This window comes from Stegodyphus dumicola, chromosome 4, assembly GCF_044657685.1.
Source record: "Stegodyphus dumicola isolate Sdum_Otavi_A_Nest chromosome 4, ASM4465768v1".
In the NCBI taxonomy this organism is placed as follows: domain Eukaryota; kingdom Metazoa; phylum Arthropoda; class Arachnida; order Araneae; family Eresidae; genus Stegodyphus; species Stegodyphus dumicola.
The window spans coordinates 90,842,725-90,865,830 of NC_140771.1; the positions used below are offsets into that span (position 1 = coordinate 90,842,725).

The window sequence follows — 23,106 nt, forward strand, 5'->3', positions numbered from 1 at the left end:
GTTGAGTTTATTAAAAATTATATTAGTTTTACAAAATATGAAATATATAATTCGAAATTTAAAATTCAGTCTTCCAGGTGCTCATGTTCGAGTGAGGACTACGTTATTCAAAATTTGATGGCCTCATTACGAGAAACATACATACATTCATGCACATTTTTCATTATTTAATTGCTTTAAAAGTAATAGAGAGCGACAGTATTTCGTGGCAACAGTTTGAAAAGCGATTTAGAGATTTAAAGTGGTACCCCACCAAATCCCTTTTCAAGACTAATAGCCCATTCTGTTTAATGCTCTTTTGAGCTAACAAAGAAATTCTTCAATCGATTTGTTAATATTGAAAATGTACACAAAGAGGGGCATTATTGGTTATGTATATCGAAAATAATCAAATACTAAGACAATTATCACAGACACTAAGCAATAACAAGAAAAAATTCATAATTGGCGAATTTATTTGATATTCGCGGAAACATGCAATATTAATGAAATCTTAAAATTTTTTAACACTTTTTAAGATAATCACAGAAATTTGCAGCTCGATAAATTTAGTATACTTGAGCATAGGAAAGGAGAAATAAGAATGTATAAATATTTCATAGTCATAATATTAAAAGTACAGCATACACTTATATTTTCAAATCTCAAAATTCACTCAACAATGTATTCAGATTTACTGATCCATAAATACAATTTTCTTTTTTAAAATTATTTTGCATCTTCATCATGTAATGCTAAAAATATATCCTTCTTCGATGTAAAGATTCCTTTTTAACGGTTCTGTTATGAAGAAATCCTTTGTACTGTAGGAATATTATCTATAGCATAAATATGTTTTCCTGAATATGTAACACGCGATACTTTTTGAAGCATAAGAAAGCTTCAGCAAACCAAGAAAATAAATATCTGAAGCTACGAATTCACCATCAGTTTAAAATATCTGCATAAAAGAAGAGATTGGAAACATTTTGCTGGTGTTCTGTTTCTCTTTAAGGAAATCTGACTTATTAATTGCAGAAATAAAGATTACACGTTTTATATTCCTCATCAAATTAATTATGAAACATCACTTGGTGCAATACACACTCTAAAAAATTAATGTGTGATTATTGGATTTCGATGTGATTCCGGAACTGTGGTTGCTTTGCTTTAACCAGTTAGGCTCACCTAAAGTAACCGGCGGTGTGTGTGAAGTTGAAATGAAAGATAAGCTGCATAAATCTGAGTTGAAAATAATAAGAAAATAAGTTTTATTTTTTGACAAAATTAAGGCTTGAGCCGTAGATAGTCCTTGCCTTAAATAGGCTATTAGTAAGACTATCGGCTGGAATGCACATGTTGCTTCTTCCTTTGAATAATTATTCTGGTATAAATCTCTTCACCCAAATGCAAACACTCACAATATAATATTTAACATGAGCTTTTCAAAATGTCATGTGAAATGGAAGCAAAAAAAAAAAAAAATACTATGACATTATTTCATTATAAATTAACCCCTAGTGAAAATGTTTATACTTATTTAATAAACGAAAAATTTAACCTTTTACAACTTAGCTGTGATTTTACTTCGCTGAATCGCTTGTTTAACAAATACTTTCCTCAAATAGTGCTTTCTACTTTGTGGCGACACTAAATTCGTCAACTGGAAATAGCAAATTCTTCAAAGAAGTTCCCTTCGAGATGCATTTTATAATTACATGGAATTTTTACTTCTTTATAATAAATGACAACTAAATTGGAATAATGAATGAAAGAAGAATTTTCAGTTTCATTCCAATAATTGGTGCAGTTCTCAAAAGTGGCATTCTAGAGCTCACACAATTTCTCATTGCGTATGGATGATTTATGAACTACCTTAATCGGTTTATTGCTATGGGAGAGATCTTTGCATAAATAGGGATATTAGCACCTTGCCACTACGTTATTCGACAGTCCACTTATCTACGATTGGCATTGCCGGAAGCCAACAGCTGAGAGACGTCATGCATGGCCAGTTAATACCTGAAAAATAAGATATGCAGTATCCTGCATTAAGGCCTGTACTTCTTATGCTGTCATTACTACAAGGATTTAAGACTGATCAGTTATGACCGCCAGGTACGCTTTAATGTTTTGTAACAGCATTTTAGAAAATGCAAGCACGATCTTCAGCTGTATGTAGCCATTGTATATATTCATATATATTCTTGTTGACTTGATACTGCATATTTTTCTTGCTTGATGTGCAACGTTTAAATATTTGTACTTATTTCATCTATGCATATGTACTGGTATCTACACCCTGGTCTTACTGTATTTGTATGCCCAGCTTATGTTATAATAATGTAATAGTAGTGTCCCCACTTTGTATCCCCCTTGTTCTTGCCCTTCTTTAGTTAAGTCCCTAAGGGCACTGTGCTAAGCCTTAGTTTTGTTTTATTTATTTGTTTTTGTTTTATTCCATTCATGGTATCCAACAGGAGATAAATATTCCCCTGCAAATAAAGAATTCACCTAGAAATTGAGTGATGAACATATTATTTTGTAATCCAATAAAACACTAATAATTATTTTAATCTAAAAAAAACGACAGCTTCTGCTTAGAAGTTGTTTCCCAAAATTGTTCTCGAAATTTTTCAAACTAAGCCATCAGAAAACTAACCTACGTTGCTAAGTATTCTGATATCTTCTCGAACTTTGCAAGCAGAACTGTGAAACATTTGCTTTTAATTAAAGCATAATAGACAGTTTATTGTATACAGACTGTATTAAAGTTATGCTTTTTAACAGAATCTTCTCATTTGTATCGTTCAGATTCTTCATAGAGTTCTGTAACTTATTTTAGAAAACCTTATAATGAGATTTTATGTATAGGAGAAATAGTTAAGCAAACAGAGCTGTGCACCCTTTCTGATCACTTTGTAATTTAATTAATGTGTAATTAATATATATTATATATAAAACTTTAAATACTTGTGAAATATAAGCACTATTCACGGTTTAAAAGGAATAATTGATATTTCGCCTTAGGGGTGGCGAAGACGATACAAAAACTTACAAGTAATTCGTCTTTTCCTGTTCTTTTTCTTTTCCTTTTCTTGCAAAATGTTCAATACTCACTCGCACTAAAGCTCCATAATGTAAAAAAAAAAAAGATGATTGATGACTTAAATTCATCAATAAAACTATAGGAAATAAAGTTTTTGAACAAAAAGCGAAAGAAACAAACTTTAAGCCTTCTGCTATGAAAATAATTGTATCGTAAAATCCTTGTTTCAGTATCGGATTTTTAGCATACTTTGAGAAATTTGTTGCATTTCTTTCTTAGTTTTATGAAACATAAATTTATGTGTGTTATATTTATGTAAATATAAATGTTACAAATAGGTGATATATATGTATATGAATAGTTAGCATGCATACCATAATGATATTTATAAACACATTCATGGGAAAATTTTATTGTTACCTTAAATTAGTATTTCAGGAAATTTTGCAGTTAGTAACTAGTATATTAGACTAACATTTAATCCTTCTTTATTACATACGTTTTGAAATCTCTATTAAAAATTTTGAAGGGAAACACGGGGCAAATAATACAACGCATTGCTGTTTTTTGTTGATCGTATTGTCTGCTGGGCTGCCAACTTGAATATTTCTGAACTTACTTCATTCGACTGCCTTCAGGCAAACGGCATGTGGTAATAATTATCTTCATGAAGTCAACTTATTGATAAGACGTTATGTATAAAAGAATCCAAGAGAATTTTTGCAAATTTTATGAGATTTTCTGAGATTTCAGAAACGCAAAATTTGTCCATGGTTGTAAAATAACTTCGCAAAACTCAGATTTCATTTTATTTATTATTTTATAATTTATAATATTACAGCTAGACTGTTAGCATGTTTAAATAAATTTTAGTACCTTCATCGATTAAATTACTTAATAATCTAAAAATATAGTATTAGAATTTTCTAGGAAAATACATTACATATATATAATCCTATACTCAGACAAAAACCAGGTTTTTTTCACTTACTGTTATTAATGCATTTTTGTTTATCATTTTGAAATTTAAAAGCGTCCGCTTGTCAGTTAGTCCCGCATTTCTTCAGAGCTTGATCTTGATCAGTTTGAATCTTTAAACCTTATGATAAAGAAATTTTAGTCCAAAGGGGGCAATTTGCCCAGAAGGACATTTTGCGTTGATTCAGCATAAGCTTTGTTTCACTCTCCAAATTGCTGCCACCAAATATTATCACACTACGTTATATTTAAAGAAATTAAATAAAGAAGAATCTGCATAAATGTTTGTATGTTTCTCGCATTGTGATAAAACAACGGTACCTAGAGCCATCCAATTTTGAATAACGTAATCCTCATACGAATATGGCCATCTGGAAGCCAAAATTTGAAATTTGGAATTTGTTTTATTATCGATTTCATATTTTGTAAAACTCTAACGAATTTTTGATTAACAAACTGAAGGATTTCAAAGCGAGCAATGACAACGTTGTACAGAAAAACATTTTTATTTCCAACGCGCGAATTATATAGTGTGTATAGGAAATTCTAAAGATATGCTCATTTAAAAATACTGTGTATAGGAAATTCTAAAGATATGCTCATTTAAAAATTATTTCGTAATATTGCTCTTGAACCGAATTTTATGGTTTAAGTGCAAAGAACATGATATTTAATAAATAAAGGTAACACACAAAACGTTAAAAAAAAACGCCGCTTTGGACGTAATTTAAAATCTGAAACCTTTCAGGATTTTTGTTTCAATTTTATTATTATTATTATTTCAGTTCTGTGTCCGAGTGTGAGGCTCAGCTGATATGCAGTTTTTATAATGTGTAACATGAATACGAACTAGACGATTTTCCTTAAAAGGCGTCTTCGAAGGCATTTCTTCCTTTACGCAGACAACCGTAGTAGCCATTATCTAATAAAACCAAATCCAAACTCCTCGATCACATATAATATAATTGTTAACGTTGTCAGAATATATATGGTTTTTAAAGATAAGTATCTCTTAAAAATGTTTATAACATAATGTTTATTTAGATATTATTCATATTTATATATATTAATAAAACGTATCCGCTAGACGATTTGGAAATGTTAATATAAAAATGCTCATGCACATGTTTCTCAGACTGCACAAGCCTTCTTTAGGGCACAATAGGTTTCACTTCTTTCATGTCCTGTTTATTCCTCGGATATGTCGCATTTGAGCATGTCTAGGATTTCATCGGTCAGCGACTCTCTCGTACAGCTGAAGAGCACACACTGAGACTGAACTTCGGCGTCAAGTCCAAGCCATATGGAATGACATTCCCTAGGATTACTTTCAAAACCTGTATGATTCAATGCCACGACGTGTACAGGCTCTCATCGCTCAGCGTGGTGGACACAAAAAGTACTGATTCCCGACATTCTTCTTTTTTTTTTTTTTTTTTAGTCCAAAGAGGCAATTTGCGCAGAAAGACTATTAATTTTGTTTTGGCATTTTGCTTTGATTCACTATAAATTTCAGTTCACTTTTCAAATTGTTACCACCAAATATTAGAGCCTTGTATAATATTTAAAGAAGTTAAATAATGAAGAATCTGCATGAATGTATGATTTTTCTCGCATTTTGAAAGAATAAAAATAAATAAATAAAAAAAATTTAAAAAAATTAAAAAATTTAAAAAAAAACCGGTGCCTAAAGCCCATCAAATTTTGAATAACGGGCGATGCGATTACACCCGAATATGGGAATATGGAAACCCAAATTTGGAATTTGGAATTTTTTTATTATCCATTTCATATTTTGAAAAACTTTAACGAATTTTTGATTAACAAACTCAACGATTTCAAAGTGAGTAGTGGCAACACTGCAGGAAAAAAAAAAAGACTTTTTTATCTTCAGCGGGCGAGACTCTGTATCGGAAACTCTAAAGATATGCCCATTTTATAATCGTTTTGCGATTTTGCTGCTGAACTGAATTTATGGTTTAAGTGCGAAGGACGTATTTAATAGATAAAGGTAACACACAAAAAGTTAAAAAAACGCGCTTTTGGGCGTAATGTAAAATCTAAAAGCTTTTCAAATTTTTTTTTTTTTTTTGTCTTAAAAGTTTGATTGTTTACTTGTGCGTTTATCAGTAAATATGTGGAATAAATTTTATTCATTTTTGACAATTCCTTTATGGTGCTGCATTTTTCGCAAACATTAGTGTATGAAACAAACCCAATGTTAAACAAGTTTAGAATCCATAAAAACTATCGTCCAGTGTTCTACAAACTAGGTCTGAGGTATTCTACAGAGTTCTATAAAATTTCAGGTATAACTCCTTTAGAGTTATGCATAGAGATATACAAGATATGTAGATACTCTATAAAGATTTGTGCAGAAATTCAACACAAATTTGCACAATTTTCAATGGTTTCAGGTACAGAATCTTATATAATTTATATAGAATTAACTATATAATTTCTATTGATAATATCATATCCAGTTTATAGAAAAATTATAAAGTATTTTCCTAATAACTAGTTAATTGTGATTTAAACCGTTAACGTATTTTCTCCATTCCGTAGCCCTCACCATAATGTAGATTAATTGTTTGAGTATAAGTCAAGGGTTTTGAATGTTCAGTGTTACAGCTTTAGTCTCCCTCATCTGCAGTTTTCGCCCTATCGCCAGCTCTACCAGAAATTATTCCAGAATTTATGTTTAAAATGTCCGAAAGTAGCGGAGTTTTGTTTCGTAAGCACAAGGTGCCTTCTTTTAAATTTAAAGAATCAGTAAAAAGTTCATTTTTATCTTTGTAGGACATTTTCATCTTAACTGCGACTGGAGAGATAACTCACTTGTCAATCTAGTAGCATCTGAAGAACTTTTATTTAAACTTCGCTAAATTAAAATCTATAAACTGGGCCATAATTTGAAAAATTCTGAATAAGTCCTCTTGCTTTAATTTTCTATAAATGATTCGCCAGAAACTTTTAAGGTTTTAAAAGCATTATAAAATAAACAAAATTTCCTTTTTGAATTGAAGGGATAAAAATTTTCATCTCTGAATAAAATGTTTTAACCAAAATTTTAAAATGATATGTGACTTGGGTATATAAACTTTCGGAATACATGTGATTTTTTCAAACTAAATATCTCAATATGATTTTGATTTCAAATGATTTTAAACAAAAATAAATACATTTTAAACAATAGTTAAGTTTAATTAAAATTAAGAAACAAAAAGGATATATATATATATATATGCAATAATTAAAAGAATTAAAATTTTATAATTAACAGGATAAATTCAATCTTTTATCTAATATTCTAATTTAAATTTAGAAAATTTAATTTTTGTATCATATAATAAATACAAGAAACTGCACAAAAGGTTACCTAAGTTTAGAAGTTAGAAAACTTTAAACTAAAGAGAAAAAGGGCAAATATTTTCAATCAAAAATATTTCAACACCTTGTGAATAAAAAAGTGAATACTTTCGCTACCTAATATCCTATATAATACATGAGAATCTAAAATTTTGCTTTGATAAAAATTTAAAAGTTCTTCAATGAAACTATAAAGTCTTTATAATATTTTAATATGGTATTATAAAGCAAGATTTCTGTAGAATTCTTTTCTGTGAAAGCTTTTCAGCATTTCTTTAGAATTTTATAGTTAAGCGTTTCTACAGAAGTTTACCTGTCAACTTCAATAAGAGTTTCTATTGAGCTACTTTAGCCTCTCTAAAGTTATTCGTAAGTGCACATTTACTAGAACTGTGAAAACATCATTGATCCATCAATTATTCAGTTAATTTCATCATTAACGTAGAATATGTTCTAAATGAAAAGAGTTCAGTGTGTTTCTAAAAGTGAACGAAAGGTTTTCCACTTTAGAGATAAAAGTATTTTGGAAATGTGATTAGATTTTCATTTGAAGTCCATATGAGACAAAGTTTGAAATTTACCAATAATTTATTATGATAAAGTTGATGCATAACCTTAGATCTCTTTTATTAGTTATCTAATGACTAATACATGTGCCAGTTTCTCCTACGGTTCTCATCAAGTGCATTCGGGAATTTCTAATATTCTGCATTTAATGTCAAAATAAAAAAAAATTCATTTTATTTGAAATTTTTTAAATTACTTGTATTCCATTTGGTGCCCAGCATTATAATGTATTGCCATAGATTTCAGTTGCGTTTGATCCCGAAATCCATGCTAGTTTTCAGACAAAATACAAATTATTTATCTACCTGTTATGAACGTACTCAAGAAACATAAATGAAAGCAACAGTTAAATTTCTTTGAAAATTTGAAATGCTAATTTCAGCGTTATATGTTCTGGTGTAAAATCAGAATTTAAAGTAACAGTAATGAAACGTTTCGTTACCATGTTCTCCGACAGATGGCCCTACGCTCGCTTTCTTACTGTCGGTTTGTTAATTTTCCTATAAATTTATTTTTTGTTTCTCACACTTGTTCCATTTTTCACATTGTTTACAAGCATGTTAACGCGAAATTTAAAATTAAACCCCCAAAAAGCAGCTTTAGCTTGTAGTTGAATATGAATATGACTTTATAAATTTCGAGAACAGAAATTCGTTGCTTCTTAAAAAAAAAACGGGGAATTTGTTTTCGAAATAAATAGAGTTTTAATCTAATCTAAACCAATCTAAAGCTGTTATTTTACCTAATTTTTTATTACTCCCTACTATTCAGCATTTTAAATTTTGGCAAAGAAAATTATATCTGAATGTTTTTTGTAATTTAAATTTCTTAGCACAATTGATTAGATAGCGCAGTGATTAAAAGTTCACTGACAACGATGAAATAAAATCAGTCCCCCATACCTTGGCTATATAGTATGGAATGATGATTTAATTAAACGGAAAGAGGGATACAGTCTGCAAAAAATATTGTTAAATAGTTAATAGTTGTTAATTAGACTAAATGGAAAATTCCTAAAACTTGATGTTTTGCATCAACTACAACGTCCCCAATTCGGATGGTTCGAAGTACGCGTCATCAATTCATCAGATCAAGTTAATTAATAGGATATTATATTTTGGGCCCATTTCTATTCTTCTCTTCATTAGAGGCATTGAGAAACGAATGCACCTCCATTTCCTGCACGCCAGTATCAGAGTTTCTCTCCTCCGCTCTCATTTCTGCCTTCAAAATTGTCGGTCTGGCTGCAAAGCTCGCCTTTCCCTACGGATGTCCTGTGTGTAACGTCATTGAAGAGCGGTCGCAGTCTAGCTGACATCGGCAGAGTGGCCGCACACTTCGTTTATAAAGTGATATTGTCTAGAATGCAACAACCTGTGACAGGAAAATAGGGAAGAGAGGTGTTTGGGCACTCGTCTGGTTGTCCTATGCTGTAGAAACTACAGATATTGACCCCTGTACACTAATCGATCCTATCATAAATTATACTAGCAGTAGTTAAACTTTGCTGTCTATTAGGTCCTAAACTGGAAGTCATACTATTTTAAAACGGAGATTAATTTTATGAAATAAAAATTTTCTTTCTATTCTGTTAACTTAACAAACGTTGCTTTCAGAATTGCTTTCTGTCAGTTAGGCAATATTACCATAGCAGTACTACAGATATTTGCAAGTTTGTTATTTTTGCTTAATTAGCGTATATGTGAGAGAGTCGGTATTTTTTGGGGGGCTGGATAAAATATAAGATAAAGAATCAAATACAAAATGCTTAAAAATGCGCGATAATGATATGTATAAAGACAGGTTTCAAATTTTCTAGCTTACTTTATTTTTAAAGTTATTTTTTTATGAAGTGTTAAACCCCACTTCTGATAAGCTCGTTCTTGCTGAATTTATCGCCACTCATAATTTTGAAACTTTTTTTTTTTCTGTCTAAATGAATAATTTTCATGAAATACATTTCATCTGCCCATTTGCATTTGTTTTGTGAGTGTTATGTTGTGACTTATATCACTTGTCCGACAGTAACATTAGAACAAGCCCACGAAATTCATCGTGGCAAGGAGAGCAAGATTGCGCCCGCCGTTAGCAAGAGCCTCGAACATCGTACAGGTGACAGTACGACTTCTCTCATTTCCACCCCATCCTCTACCACCAACCTCTCAAGAGGATTTTTGGCTCGCCGCATATTTAGAGTGCCCCCATGGCGCACGGACATTTACAAACATCCATGCTTTTTCCGTTATACGAAGCCGGGCGGTGTCCAATAGAAGTATCAGAGTTTACGAATAGAAATGTCAGAGTTTGACCTTATCGGTTAAACAAAGTCTGCTGGTGACTCTTGGTCTTACTGTGACTATACGCTGAGGTTAGATGACGCTTTGGTAAGTGTTGTGATTGAGTTTCTGTCGCGATCCAGGCAACGATTGTAGTCTCTAGATTTAACTTTAATCACTCACAAGAGGTGAGGTAGTATAAACTAAAGGTTTTAATTCTGTATCTGTTTGTTTGATGGTTAGATATTTTGGTGGTGAAAATTCACCTTTCGGAACATACGTAACATCTTATTGTTCTTATAATTGAATTTGGTAAGCTATCTGAAACCACAACAGGTGTTACAATATTGGTGATATGGGATATAATTACTTCATTATACACTGTCTTGACTCAAGATCCACCTCACAATGTATTACGCTTTAATAACTTTTCCGTTTAAGATCTTAAATGTTAATTTATGAGAACTACTAAATAAGGATGTCTAAATATATATTTTTGAATACAGTACAAACAAAACAATTTAGATAAAGAATTCTTTTGCTTCAATATATAGGTGTCTGTACGCTCACTGATGTTTGTTTCATCTTTAAATGCTGATACAAGATTACAGATAAATATTTGTTGATCTGAGGTTACAGATTAGGATATATATATATGAGCTTTAGTTAGTAAATATTATTAGATATTGATATATAACGATTTACATCTCGTTTTAGATTTTAAATTTCTGTCGGACTTCTCGATAGCCGACCAAAGCACCTAGTACGAGTAGTTATCAGGGAGTACCTGTAAAAACGAAAGGTTTGATACTCGGAGATTAAAAATCTGTCTAAGGTGGAGTATTCGTTAACAGAGGTTCAACTGCATATGCTATCCAGTACAATAATATAAGCAAATTATATTACGCTTTTAAATTTTTAAAAATGAAATTGATTGATATTTCTCGTATCATTAAAACATAAAAATGTATTAAAATAAACAATTCGTGCTGGCTGACTCCGCATGTAGCTTCACTTTCCTAAATTCGATAAATAAAATTGCTTATGGAAAATTTTATATTTCTTGTACATTCTCAATTTCAAATTTTAATTTAAAACACAATTTTTTAATATTTATTTATCTTATTTAGCTATTTATGAACAATGTAAAATGTCTAAGAAGTACGCTGTTGCTTACTTATAAGCAATTGCCTGAAAACAATTGATTAATTAGAATTATTAGAATACATTTAGAAATACCGTAACAGTCATAAACATAACTCTTTCGCAATAGGCTACTAACTGTATTTTAAATTTAAAGCACGAAACCTATTAGAGATAATAAATAAATTACTAGATTTTAATGGTGAATATTGCATATTATTTGATAGAATAAAATGAGACGTGCAATTCCGTTTACATTTATTGTAACAAATGGACAAGAATGCGTTGTGTGGGGATAAAGCTCTTATGCGTGAGGTCAAATAAGCTCGAGAAATTACGGTATTGATCTTCCGAAATACCTAACACTCAGAGATCAGATAAAGAAGAATTTTCCTGTTAGATCGGATAATAATAAAGATTCATCCACTTGGCAGCCTCTTGATGAAAGACCTTTCTGAAGAATGGCACGCCAGTAATGTGTTATGCCATCACGACACTTCCTAGTGGCATCTTAGCAATTCCCACAAATCGTTACCATTGCCAGAGTTGCCACTAGCGAAAGTCATGGTGGCTTGATGGCGAGATAAACTAACGACAGCCCCAGAGACCCCGTGCATCTTCTCTGGAACAATTTGTTGCCAGTCCATTAATGTGGTGCCAAGGTTCCGTAAATATTCCTTCTTAAAACAGCTCTCTGATGAGTGGAGGATTGGTTCGTATTCCATCACTGGTGATCCCTTTTTCCGTATTCTATTTATATTTCATTCTTCCATACCAGACATTTTTGACAAACATTAAATTAATAGAAGCCAGATTAATTTAACACCGATTATTCGAGATATTAACTGAGAGGTGTTTATGTTTAAAGGGTCATAGTGCTGTTGTAACAAAATAAATTTTAAATATTTATGTTTGCGTTCAGAGTATTAATAGTTACGAACTGAAGCAAATCATTCTCAATTAATTTTATCTTATGCTAAGAGTTGATCCGTACAATTAAAAAATTAAGTAAATCTAGAACTTTAAAACTCTTTAATTAATATAATATAACAAAATGTTTATTTCGCTTATTGTTTGCTTGTTATTCGTGTTGAATAACTGGGTAACTATTTTTACTTTTGCGTTCAATTGTGATAATATGATATATTATTAATTATGCGTTCAATAATAATAAATGTTAACTATAAAGATTAACATTCAATACATTTACAAAAAATGGCTTCATGTGTATTAAGAAAAGTAACATAATCTTTGAATAAGTCTGGAAATGTGCATGAAAAAAAAGTTTCTTTGTTTATAAGTGAATTGCACTACTCTAAATTTAAAGAGATAATTCTTTACTTATTAGTAATGTTAGTGTAAATTTTTTAAATTCAGGTTACTTTAAACCTTGCAATAAGTACTTTAGGAAACCAGAAAAAAGTAAAAGCATTAGCTGCTTGTCCAAAGATGCATTAAATGGTGACTGTATCGCATGTTACTGAAATTTCAGCAGATATTATTATGAGAAGTGTATAGGAGAGCACTCAAAGTAAATTTGATATCTACGTGAAAAGAATGTGATATTTATAATTAGTTCAGTCAAAGTTTGGATAATTTCAGTAAATTTTGCGAATTCGGAATTACATTGCATTATTCGTTGCCTCACTTTACGCATATTTTCATTAGACTGATTCACCTTTAACAAATAATGTATTTTTCTAATTCAAGGAGATTGTTCATTGTTTAAGAAAATGTTTAAAGGTTAGTTTCATGTGTCGACCTAAAAGTGTTCTTAGAAATATTCCTTAAGCTTTCGTTCCAAAAGAAATTTAAGTTTTTGTTCTCGTTCAGAGTAAAAAATACATTAATTTTTCAAGTGAAACCTTACTATCGTTTTCTAACATTTTTGAATAATAATGACAGAAGAGACAGAAGTTAAAAATGCACGCGTTTAAATGACAGTATAAATAAATGAAATGAAATCTGTATTAAAATATGCATATTAACCATAAAATGAAGCTTATAACACATTTTTCTGAAATTCATGAAATGGTAACTAGCTGAGAGTAAAAAATATTGCATTTCCAATTTACGTAATAAATTAGAAATGTATTTTTTCCCTTCATTAAACGTTAGTTTTACATTTGACATTTTATCCTCAAAAACACTTTTGAAGAATTTTAAGTTGAAGCATTAAAGAGTTTACATATTTAGAACCATCTAATGAGCAAATAAATAAAATTGATTGTTAGTTGGAAGTATTCTACTGAAAAAAATATTGATAGTAAATATAAATAACGTTTATACAAGGCAAAGATACAACATTTAAATTATTTAATTAAAATTTTATATTTCATTAAATTAATGAGATATGTGTAAGAATTTCGAAATTAAGAAGAATTATTAAGAGAATATGTTGAAATTTCAAATTGTAAGTCAACAAACCATAATGCTTAATACATAATACTTATGAAATTGATATTCAAATATTTATTTCCATAAACAAAATCAGATAGAAATGATTCCAGTTGCTTTTGGATTCCTTTTCGGAATTAATTCAATTATGAAAGAGTTATTTCCATTCAAAGAGATATAAGATAAAAAAAAACATATTTGGAAATATATTTAAATTTTAATAGTTAATCTCATTAACTAACTGAAATTATTGAAGATAAAATATTTCGAAACGTGGAATCTTAAGCGAATAAATTTGTGAATAAAATATTATTAAATGCTATTTGGAAAGCAGTTTTCCAAACATACCAGTAAAATATGTTTTTTTTTCAAGCAGCGTCTGACGTGTTTCACACTTTTCTTTGCATCTTTCTATACTCAATTTATATAATCCTTTATTAAATAATTATATGCATATTAATTTAAAACTGTATGCCGGAATATTGCATTCGTTAGAAATAATAAGGAAAATAATTTATGACTGCTAATTTTTTTACATAAACTTTGCAATGTTGAATAAATTTAGGATATTCGTGCGTTATAGCATATATTAAGTAAAAATATTTGAACAAATCATTGAATAAATTACCTAATATAGTTAAGTATTTATTTTATAGTCAATTAAATATTCTAAATAAAATATGCAGCTATTTTATGGGGTAAATTGTCTCTATGTTCTACTTATTGTATATTACCTACTTATTTCTACCTATGGTCTAGCTGAAGTAGCTTATTAATAACACTAATCTTATTATCAATTTTGTTCTAAAGTTAGCCACTAACTATTGATGACTAATAAATTTTTCATTAACACTAAATCTGTGTACAAATTGTCTGTTAAAACTAATCACGATTGTGATCTGAAATAAAGAAAATATTTTAATATTAAATGTTGTTTTTAATATGATTCTTTAATTAAGAACAGATGATAGTAAATTTAATATCGTGAAAAGCTTTATCAAGTTACATTTTGATAAGAAATTGCCTGCACAGTGTACAGAAACTAAATTGTATTCTTAATGTGAAATATACAATAAAACTTGAATAATAATAACTAGATAAAACTAAGCGTAATATTTTTATGCTATATTTACATTTATATATTATTTATATATTTGTGTGTGTGTGAAGTTGAATTTCAATGTCAAATGCATATTTTGTGTATAATATAAATAAAATATAATTTTATAAATTTTTATTTTATAAAATTTTATTTCTAAAATAATATAATTTTCAGATTCTTGCTTGTAGCATATAAAATTTCTTCCCGCTTTCGGTATGCATATTACTTAGATTTTAATGTTTTTTCAGTACTTTTTCATCGATGCTACAAATATTTTAAAATTGTGAAACACAACAGAAAATGGCAGTAAGAAACTGTAACATGCAGTACAAAATGTTTCTGTTAAGAAAAAGTGTATGCTAAATCTTAACGTAGCGCTTATTCTTAGTTCTAATAAACTTATAATATAATTCTAAATAAACTTATAATATAATTGCATAATTATAAGGCTTATGAGTACAGTTTACGTCGGCACTACGATTCAATGATATGTAGCAACTGGAATCAATTTGAAAGGTCATTCACAACTTTAATCCATTGCATAAAACTAAAAACAACTTGTGGGTGCTTTTCTCGATATGACAAAAATAATTTTAAATGTAAATAAAGTAATAAAATATTAATGTTGTGTTATATTAAACACATTTTTAAAATATGCTTCTGATAAACTTATTAATTACATAGAGTACAACATTTATAAAAGAAATACACACATACGAATGAAACATAATTAATATTTAGTTATATTAAATAAAATTCGTATGAAAATAAAGTAATATTTTCTAACACTGAAGCAGTATGGGAATGGTTATAATTGAAAACAGGCATAACAATTTGTGAATTAGTTATTCATTTTACTTAAATGCAGTTGTTTTTTAAAATAGGAATTTTAGCTCATCAAATTGCTATGCTTTAGGACATAGAAAATCCTCAAAATCAATAACACATTTTTAAGAAAAATATTAAAAATTATAAAATGTGTAAACTCATACAAATAATTCTTTGTTTGTTGAGTAATAAAAATATGAATCGATAAAAGAATTTTAAGACATAAGGTAAATAATATTTTCAAAGAGCAACATGTTATTTTTCCTGAATGCATTTTTGTAAAAAACAGAATTTTATTTATACAAACAACACTACTGTGTAGATAAATAGGTTCCACATTTTTAATTTCTACCAATATTCAGTAAAAGAAAAACAAATCTAATTTAATAACCAAACGAACTTGTTATCCTCTTGCAATATCAATTGAAAATGTCTTGAAGAAACACTAAATTAAGCATACGAATTGTAATCACCTTTTCTTTGTTTCGACGATCTTAAAATGAATGAAGAACATACGTTTCAGTTCTGGAGAAATCTTTGAATATGTATCCGAAACTGCTGATTTTTCCATTTTAATATGTAGCTGTTAAGAATTACTTAATTTCAAAATAAACAATTATTTGAAGATAAATGAGCAATACCGTTAAGTATACCTTATTTAATTAATTCAAGTATCTAATTGTTTTATTCGAATATGTATTTTATATCAGTTCATTTTTCCAATACAATAATGTAATTTATGATAAATATTTTTGAGAACAAATAGCGCAATTAAAAATAAATAAACGAAATGTATTAAATCTGAAAAGTTTTAAATTTAAAATTACTCAAAAGGGTTTTATGTTTTATATACTTTTCTTAGTATGCTCGTTGATCAATCTGTTCTTTTAGTTACTGTTGCTGACTATTTGATTAATACTTATTTTACTATTCTATTCTTTCATATAATGGGAAGCAATTTGTTGGTTGCTTTAAGAGCTACAAAACTTCCCATTACATGATATTATGAAAAGCGGTAAAGCCTACAAAATCTTTGTATGAATAAATGCATTTAAGTAATTAAAATTTGCTCATATATATCATTTCATGTGTTTCCGAAGAATAAAAAAGTATTATTTGTTTCCTTATATTTTATATTATACATAAATGATGCAAGCATTTATTCGGAAAATAATATCATTTCAAGAAAATTTCTGTTGCTTTTTGTCGGTCTTTTAACCAATGATTTAATTTTTATTCATTATCACTCTCTCTGTCTCGGGGGAACAGGTTTAAATTAGACTTATGTAAAAGCTTTCCATATTTTAATTCAAAATTTTAATTTTAGTTAATGAATGCATTTAACGCCTTCTTCACTCTTTGAGAGAGTACTCTTAAACTTTTAAACCTGTTTCAGCTTCATTTTCCTGCATTTTCTTAGTAGATTTAAATATCAGTATTATTATATTTATTTAAATAAATTGAGAGCATGCTGAGGTTCAAAAGAACTTGCTTCTGAGTAAAACTATGTATATGTATATATGTAATTAATTCTGTAGGTACCATGATTCATTATTGCATGTAGAGAATAACAGAGCATCATCGGATACATGAGGTGACATGATGGAGAAGAAAAACTTGCAGACGTATGAATTCGACACATAATTTCAGCAAAAGGATATTTACAGAGTTGATTTCTTTGGTTAAATTTTGAACTGTGATTCGACAAGAATTGACTGTATGACGGGGTTAATAAGATGACATAATGTGAATTAGTTTAAAGATGACGTATTTAAGATTTATATATTAATAGTTTTTAAGAGAGGAAGGGGACTTAGCGAAATTAAAATGAAAAGTTAAAACAACTGCTTCTAGATTAAAATTACTAGCTTTCTTTCATATTTTATTTCTTATATATATATATATATATAACAGATTATAGTAAAGCAATAGAAGGCTATCTGACTAAGAGTTGTCTTCGTGGAGAACTTGAGGAAAAAAGGTCCGTACACATGAAACCACGACAAAGCTGTGCAACCAGCTTGTTCCTCTCCAATCGAGTCCAGATCGAACTACCAGTGTTCAGCGAATTTAACGTCGGACCATTAGTGGGAACTTCTAATTAAGAAAGCTTCTGACGTGTCTCTCATGAAGGCAATGAAGCTTCCTTTGAAATCAAGAAGGTTGAATTTACGCTTTTTTTTAAGAGCAAAATAAAACTGCTCGATGCAAATTTTTGCCAAATTAAGTATAGAAAATTTACATTAGTATAATATAAAAATAAAATAAACGGAGGTAATGTTAAGGTGAATTATTTTTAAAATTTGCATAAGTAAAGGATAACTCAATTATTTTTTTGTATTCTCTGATTTTACTTAGTATTTTTAACATTTAAACATATTTCCGTATCATATATTAATGAATACAGTTTATGATTATATGCTGATTATTTATATAACATTACAGTTTAAGAAATATTGCCTTTCATGAGCTTCGAATTTTGATCTTAAATATTAATTAAACAGTTATTTTAATTTAATGATTATATTTGGTGGTTGAGTTTTAGTTCGACAATCATTTAGGACGGAGAAATAACGCAAAATTTACTATTTAAATGTGGCTGTTTTAACTATATTCTTGTTTTCCCAAGGAATATAAGGAAAACCAAACACCGAAAAGAACTTTTTTTCAGCTATTGTACGATGTAGTTATTAGTTTAAACTTTTATTTCAAAATATAATTATTTTTGTAATTTGATCGAAATGGACATTCTGCTCTTTTATTACACATCTTTATTTTTACATAAAAATACAGCTATAAAGCGAATTAGAAATCCATTTTAGAATGTCTTATGCATATTCAATAATCTAAGATTTTATCAAAATTTATAACCATATAAGTAAAATTTCATTTGTGTATCGAAAATAAAGTAGAAGAAATAAATATAGGCAATTTGATTAAAGTTAATTGGAGTTGAAAAAAATACTAGTCTGAATTTAAATGTAATGGCAATGTGTTTCTGGTTTACTTTTTCGATTTTTGATGTATAATCACTTTAATGTTTTCTTTATCAGCCTTTCACCCGAATAAAATTTCGAAACATTTTGAAAAGATAATTCTTTTTTAGTTGATGGTAATAACAACCAGAAATATAATATGAGAAATGGATGAACATAATACCATTGATTACTCAGAGATACAAGTTCGTTTTGTTATTGCAACTGAGATTTATCTCACATAAATTGAAATATATGTTATGTATCAAAGTGTGAAAACTTACCACGTCTATGATTTGTTGAAGGGTGAGGCCAAAGCTAAGCAGGAGGGGTTCTGATTCGTTGGCAACGGGTCGTTCGAGAACGTTGTAATCATTGAGAAGCTTATTGAGTAGTCGTTTCTCGTGCGGGCCCTGCTCCGATTCTGGAAGAAAGAAATGAACCGTGAGATTGAAAATAAAATTCCCCACTCTTCTTAAAGATAAAAAAAATATTGAGTGGAAATGGGTTTGGGATTTTATATGAATACTTGAAGCCCCTAAGACGTCTTGCTTCGCATGAAATGCAAAGTAAAAGAAACAATTTTAACGGAAGTGAGCATCGCAAAAACTAGTAATACTGAAGATTAAACAAGCATTTCCATTTTCTACGATAATCTATTACTTCTCATCCATGAAATATTGCTTGGACGAAACATCTTGCAATATAGTAGTATGATACTGTACGATATGGTATGGTATGATAGGATGGAATTATTATGGAGGGGTATGGTACGGTACAGGATGTTACAAAATGATCTTTCCAAATTTGATTTGAAGTCAGAAATGGGACTAGATGGAAAGGTGCAGTTTGTATTATAATGTTCGCACACACCTAAAGTTTTATCTATATTAACACTTCTAACTAATATCTTCTTTTCTTTTCTTTTTCATGAGGCAGTGACGAAAATGGCCACCTTCCAAGAGATGGCACGATGGGCGGAATGGTGGATAGATACCAAATCTGCCACCCAGATACAGCGCAACTTCCAGATGTGATACAGACGCATTCATGTTCGACCATCCGATAATGGAACACAAGGTTGAAGGAAAGCGGAAGCGTCATAAAGTGGACGAATTCTGGGCGTCTGAGTACGAGTCAAGCAGATGTGGAAAGGGTGCAACAGGCATTTATCCGGAGACCAACCAAATCGATCCGTCAAGCATCTCGACAGCTAAGCTACAGATACCAACAGTCATGGTACACAGGGTGCTAGACAAGCCACTTAAGCTGCATGCGTACAAGTTGCAGCTGCATGCACTTCAACCTGATGATAGGCCAAAACGCAAAGCATTTTGCAATTGAGATTCTGAATCGTATCGATAGAGATTAGACTTTCTGACAAAGGTAATATTCTCAGACAAAGTATGCTTTCATATGTTCGGGATGGAAAACCTACACAATGTATGGATATGGGGCTCGGAGAGCCCTCACGTAAACTGGGAAATTGTACTCAAGAGTCCAAAGGTATAGCGTGATTTACTTTATGACCGTGCCATGGAACGTTTTTATTTGCAGAAGCATCAGTCAGTGTGACTGTTTATCTCGATATATTGAGACAGTTTGCATTTTCACAGGTCAAACACCTGCAACCTAATATCCTCCTGCAGCAAGTCCATACCTTTAATCACTGGAATGAGATCATTAGCAGGGCTTTGGAATGAAGCATTTCAAGGTCGATTGATTGTGCAATGAGGGCCGATTACCTGCACCCGTGAGTCTCTAGATGCAACAGCACTAGAATGTTTTTTTTTTCTTTAGTACTTTGCGAAGCATGTGGTGGCATACAAGACGTCAACGCGGTGCCTGCACCCGCAAAGCACTTAAACACATTACGGAAGACATGCTTAGCCGAGCTTGAACGGGACTGAGATATCGCTTGGATAGCCTACTTGCTGGAGATGGCGCACATATCGAACTCTGTTACATGGCTACTAAAACCTTGTGAACATAATGTCTCAAACCGCAGCTTTCTATCGTAAAGATTTTTTTTAACAGCATAATATACTATATGGTATATATATAGTATCCTTCGAATAACATTTTCAAATTAATATACGTATGAAGTATGTTAATCCGTAGAAAACAACCTCTTCGATGGTTTCTAGTATGCTAGTATATTTTACTTTTTTTTTATTTATAACATACTACATTGTTAAGCACTACACAATAAGGGACAGATACCCAAAAGAGGACCTTTTTTAGGGTAACTGACTCGTATCCACATTACACATGGGGAAAACCATGAAACCTTTCATGCAGCCTGTCTGTTCGGTCTGGTAACCCTCTCATTTCGGTGCTGGAAGATCGGACCGAGCTAACAGTGTTCGGCGCCTTTTACCGCGCGGTCGCTGATGGACCTTATGGCAGAATTTAATGTTTAAATTCCAAATGTTTCATTAATTTTTAGAAAAGAACTAGTATTTTGAATGAAAGGTATAAATAATGGAATTTCAATTAAAACACCACTGAAAATTTCCATCATTTCTAATGGTAACACTACGCAAATGATCGTTGAAGAGAGAAAATTCAATTTATAAAAAAATCCCTGTTTAAAATAAGCATTTTACTATTATACCATTGGCTCTGATTTGGTCACATTCTCAGCAAAACGTGACAGGAAGTAGTTTATAAAGAGATTACAAACAATTAGTCTGAAGGAAATAAAGTAAGAATAAATCAAGAAACAAATAAATCAAGAAATTATTTTTTCTATAGCTCACTGCATGCAAAAAGAGCCAAGTATTACTGAAAACTGTGAATTAAAACGTTTTCTAATACATAGCATTTTATCAAGTATAAAAACGTTAAAGTATTGATTGAAGTTTTTAATCAGTACAAAATTTGGAATATATATGTTCAGTGGAAAACATAAAAATAAAATCAGAAATGGTAAATTGTGCATCAAAGATAATTTTCAAATTTAGAAGCGAAATCTTAAATTAAAAAGATTATGCGTTATTTCATCATCTTAAAATATTGTATGATTACTATTATTATTACTTTTTTACATATTTAAAACTTTCCCATTCTTTTTTCCCTTTAATTAACCTAGAGCATACCGCATCTGTAGAGTGAATTTTAATCCCACTAACTACATGCAGATTAGCATTGCTCAGGTTGATATGTAAAATATTGAGAGTATTCGAAAGAAAAATTTGTTAAAAGAGCAATAATATAAACAAAATAAAAATTTATTCGATCAAAGAAGAAAGTTTTTACCAATCAAAAAACAGTTCTGCAAGCACAAAGAAAAAGTATATGATTCACTTTACAATTTTTTACTCTTGCATATAAACAAGTAAAACAAAACTAGCAAGGAATAAGTGCTCTTTACATTTTTTACATGGTTATAGAGCATAAAATTTTAAAACAAAAGACAATATATTTTATTAAGCATAATAACCACTGTTAACTTTAATCTCCGTTATTAATCTCAGGACGCCTAGGGGTAAGTTGGGCTTTCACTTCGAATTCAATCGGGATAACTCTTACATTTTATAAATGTTTTACTATTACATTAAATATATACATATATACAAATCATTACGGAACATTTTTAACCTTAATCACATTCTCTCGCTTTCCGATTCTCGATTGATATCGTGCGCCCCCTATCAGCGGCTTTTCTACAATGCCATCTATCGGCTGATAACACTACTTTAGAGAAAAATTAAGAAGGTCACGTTTTTGCATAAATTATTGATACTGCAAGAAATGCATGCTTTTATTATAGTACATGCATCCATAAATAACATTGTAGGGAATCTTAATTAACTATTAATTTTAATTTCAGTCATTATGATAACTTCTTTCTCTCTCCATCATCAGAATGCAAATTAGTAGTCAGTTCTTAAAGTGAGGTTTTTGGGCTTTAGACAGAGAGTGCTTTTGGCATCGCATAATAGCTACGTGGATAGTTTCATGCCTGCTATTACGACTGTAATTATTCGGCTTTGCGGCCTTTCGTTGCAAACACTTTAATTCTGACATGCCTGTAGGCTTATTCAGCTAGCTTCTAGTACAGTATTTAATTGTTCAGTCCTTCACAAATGATGAACGTTTAACTGGATTATTCCTTTCATTTTGCATCGCCACGAGTTGGGTCATTTTAACACAAGATCATGCACTTTTGTTCTAAATTCTGTTTAATTAAAAAGATTATTTTAAACATCTCCAGAATTCTCCTCCTGTTCTCAGACACAGCGATAATTCGCTTCGCATCTGTTAGGGTTACAGAATTGAAATAGCGTTAGAAACCTAAAATAATACCTACATCACAATAAAACCTAACATATATTAATAATTCATTTAAATTAATGCGAGTAACTAAACGAAGTTTCCGAAATTTTAAAAACGTTTTACACAGAGATTTTAATCTTTTTACATAATGCAAATCTTTTA

General features: G+C 30.1%; 1 protein-coding gene across 9 annotated transcripts in view; it reads right to left on the reverse strand.

Moving 5' to 3' along the window:
• LOC118183570 (neuronal acetylcholine receptor subunit alpha-7-like) overlaps positions 1-23,106 on the reverse strand; it is a 999,128-nt gene that overhangs the window by 435,444 nt on the left and 540,578 nt on the right. For all 9 annotated transcript variants that reach the window (XM_085815221.1, XM_085815227.1, XM_085815222.1 and 6 more), the window contains exon 2: positions 18,948-19,087. In XM_085815221.1, coding sequence (XP_085671347.1) covers positions 18,948-19,087 — 140 coding nt within the window. The remainder of the gene's footprint in view (positions 1-18,947; positions 19,088-23,106) is intronic.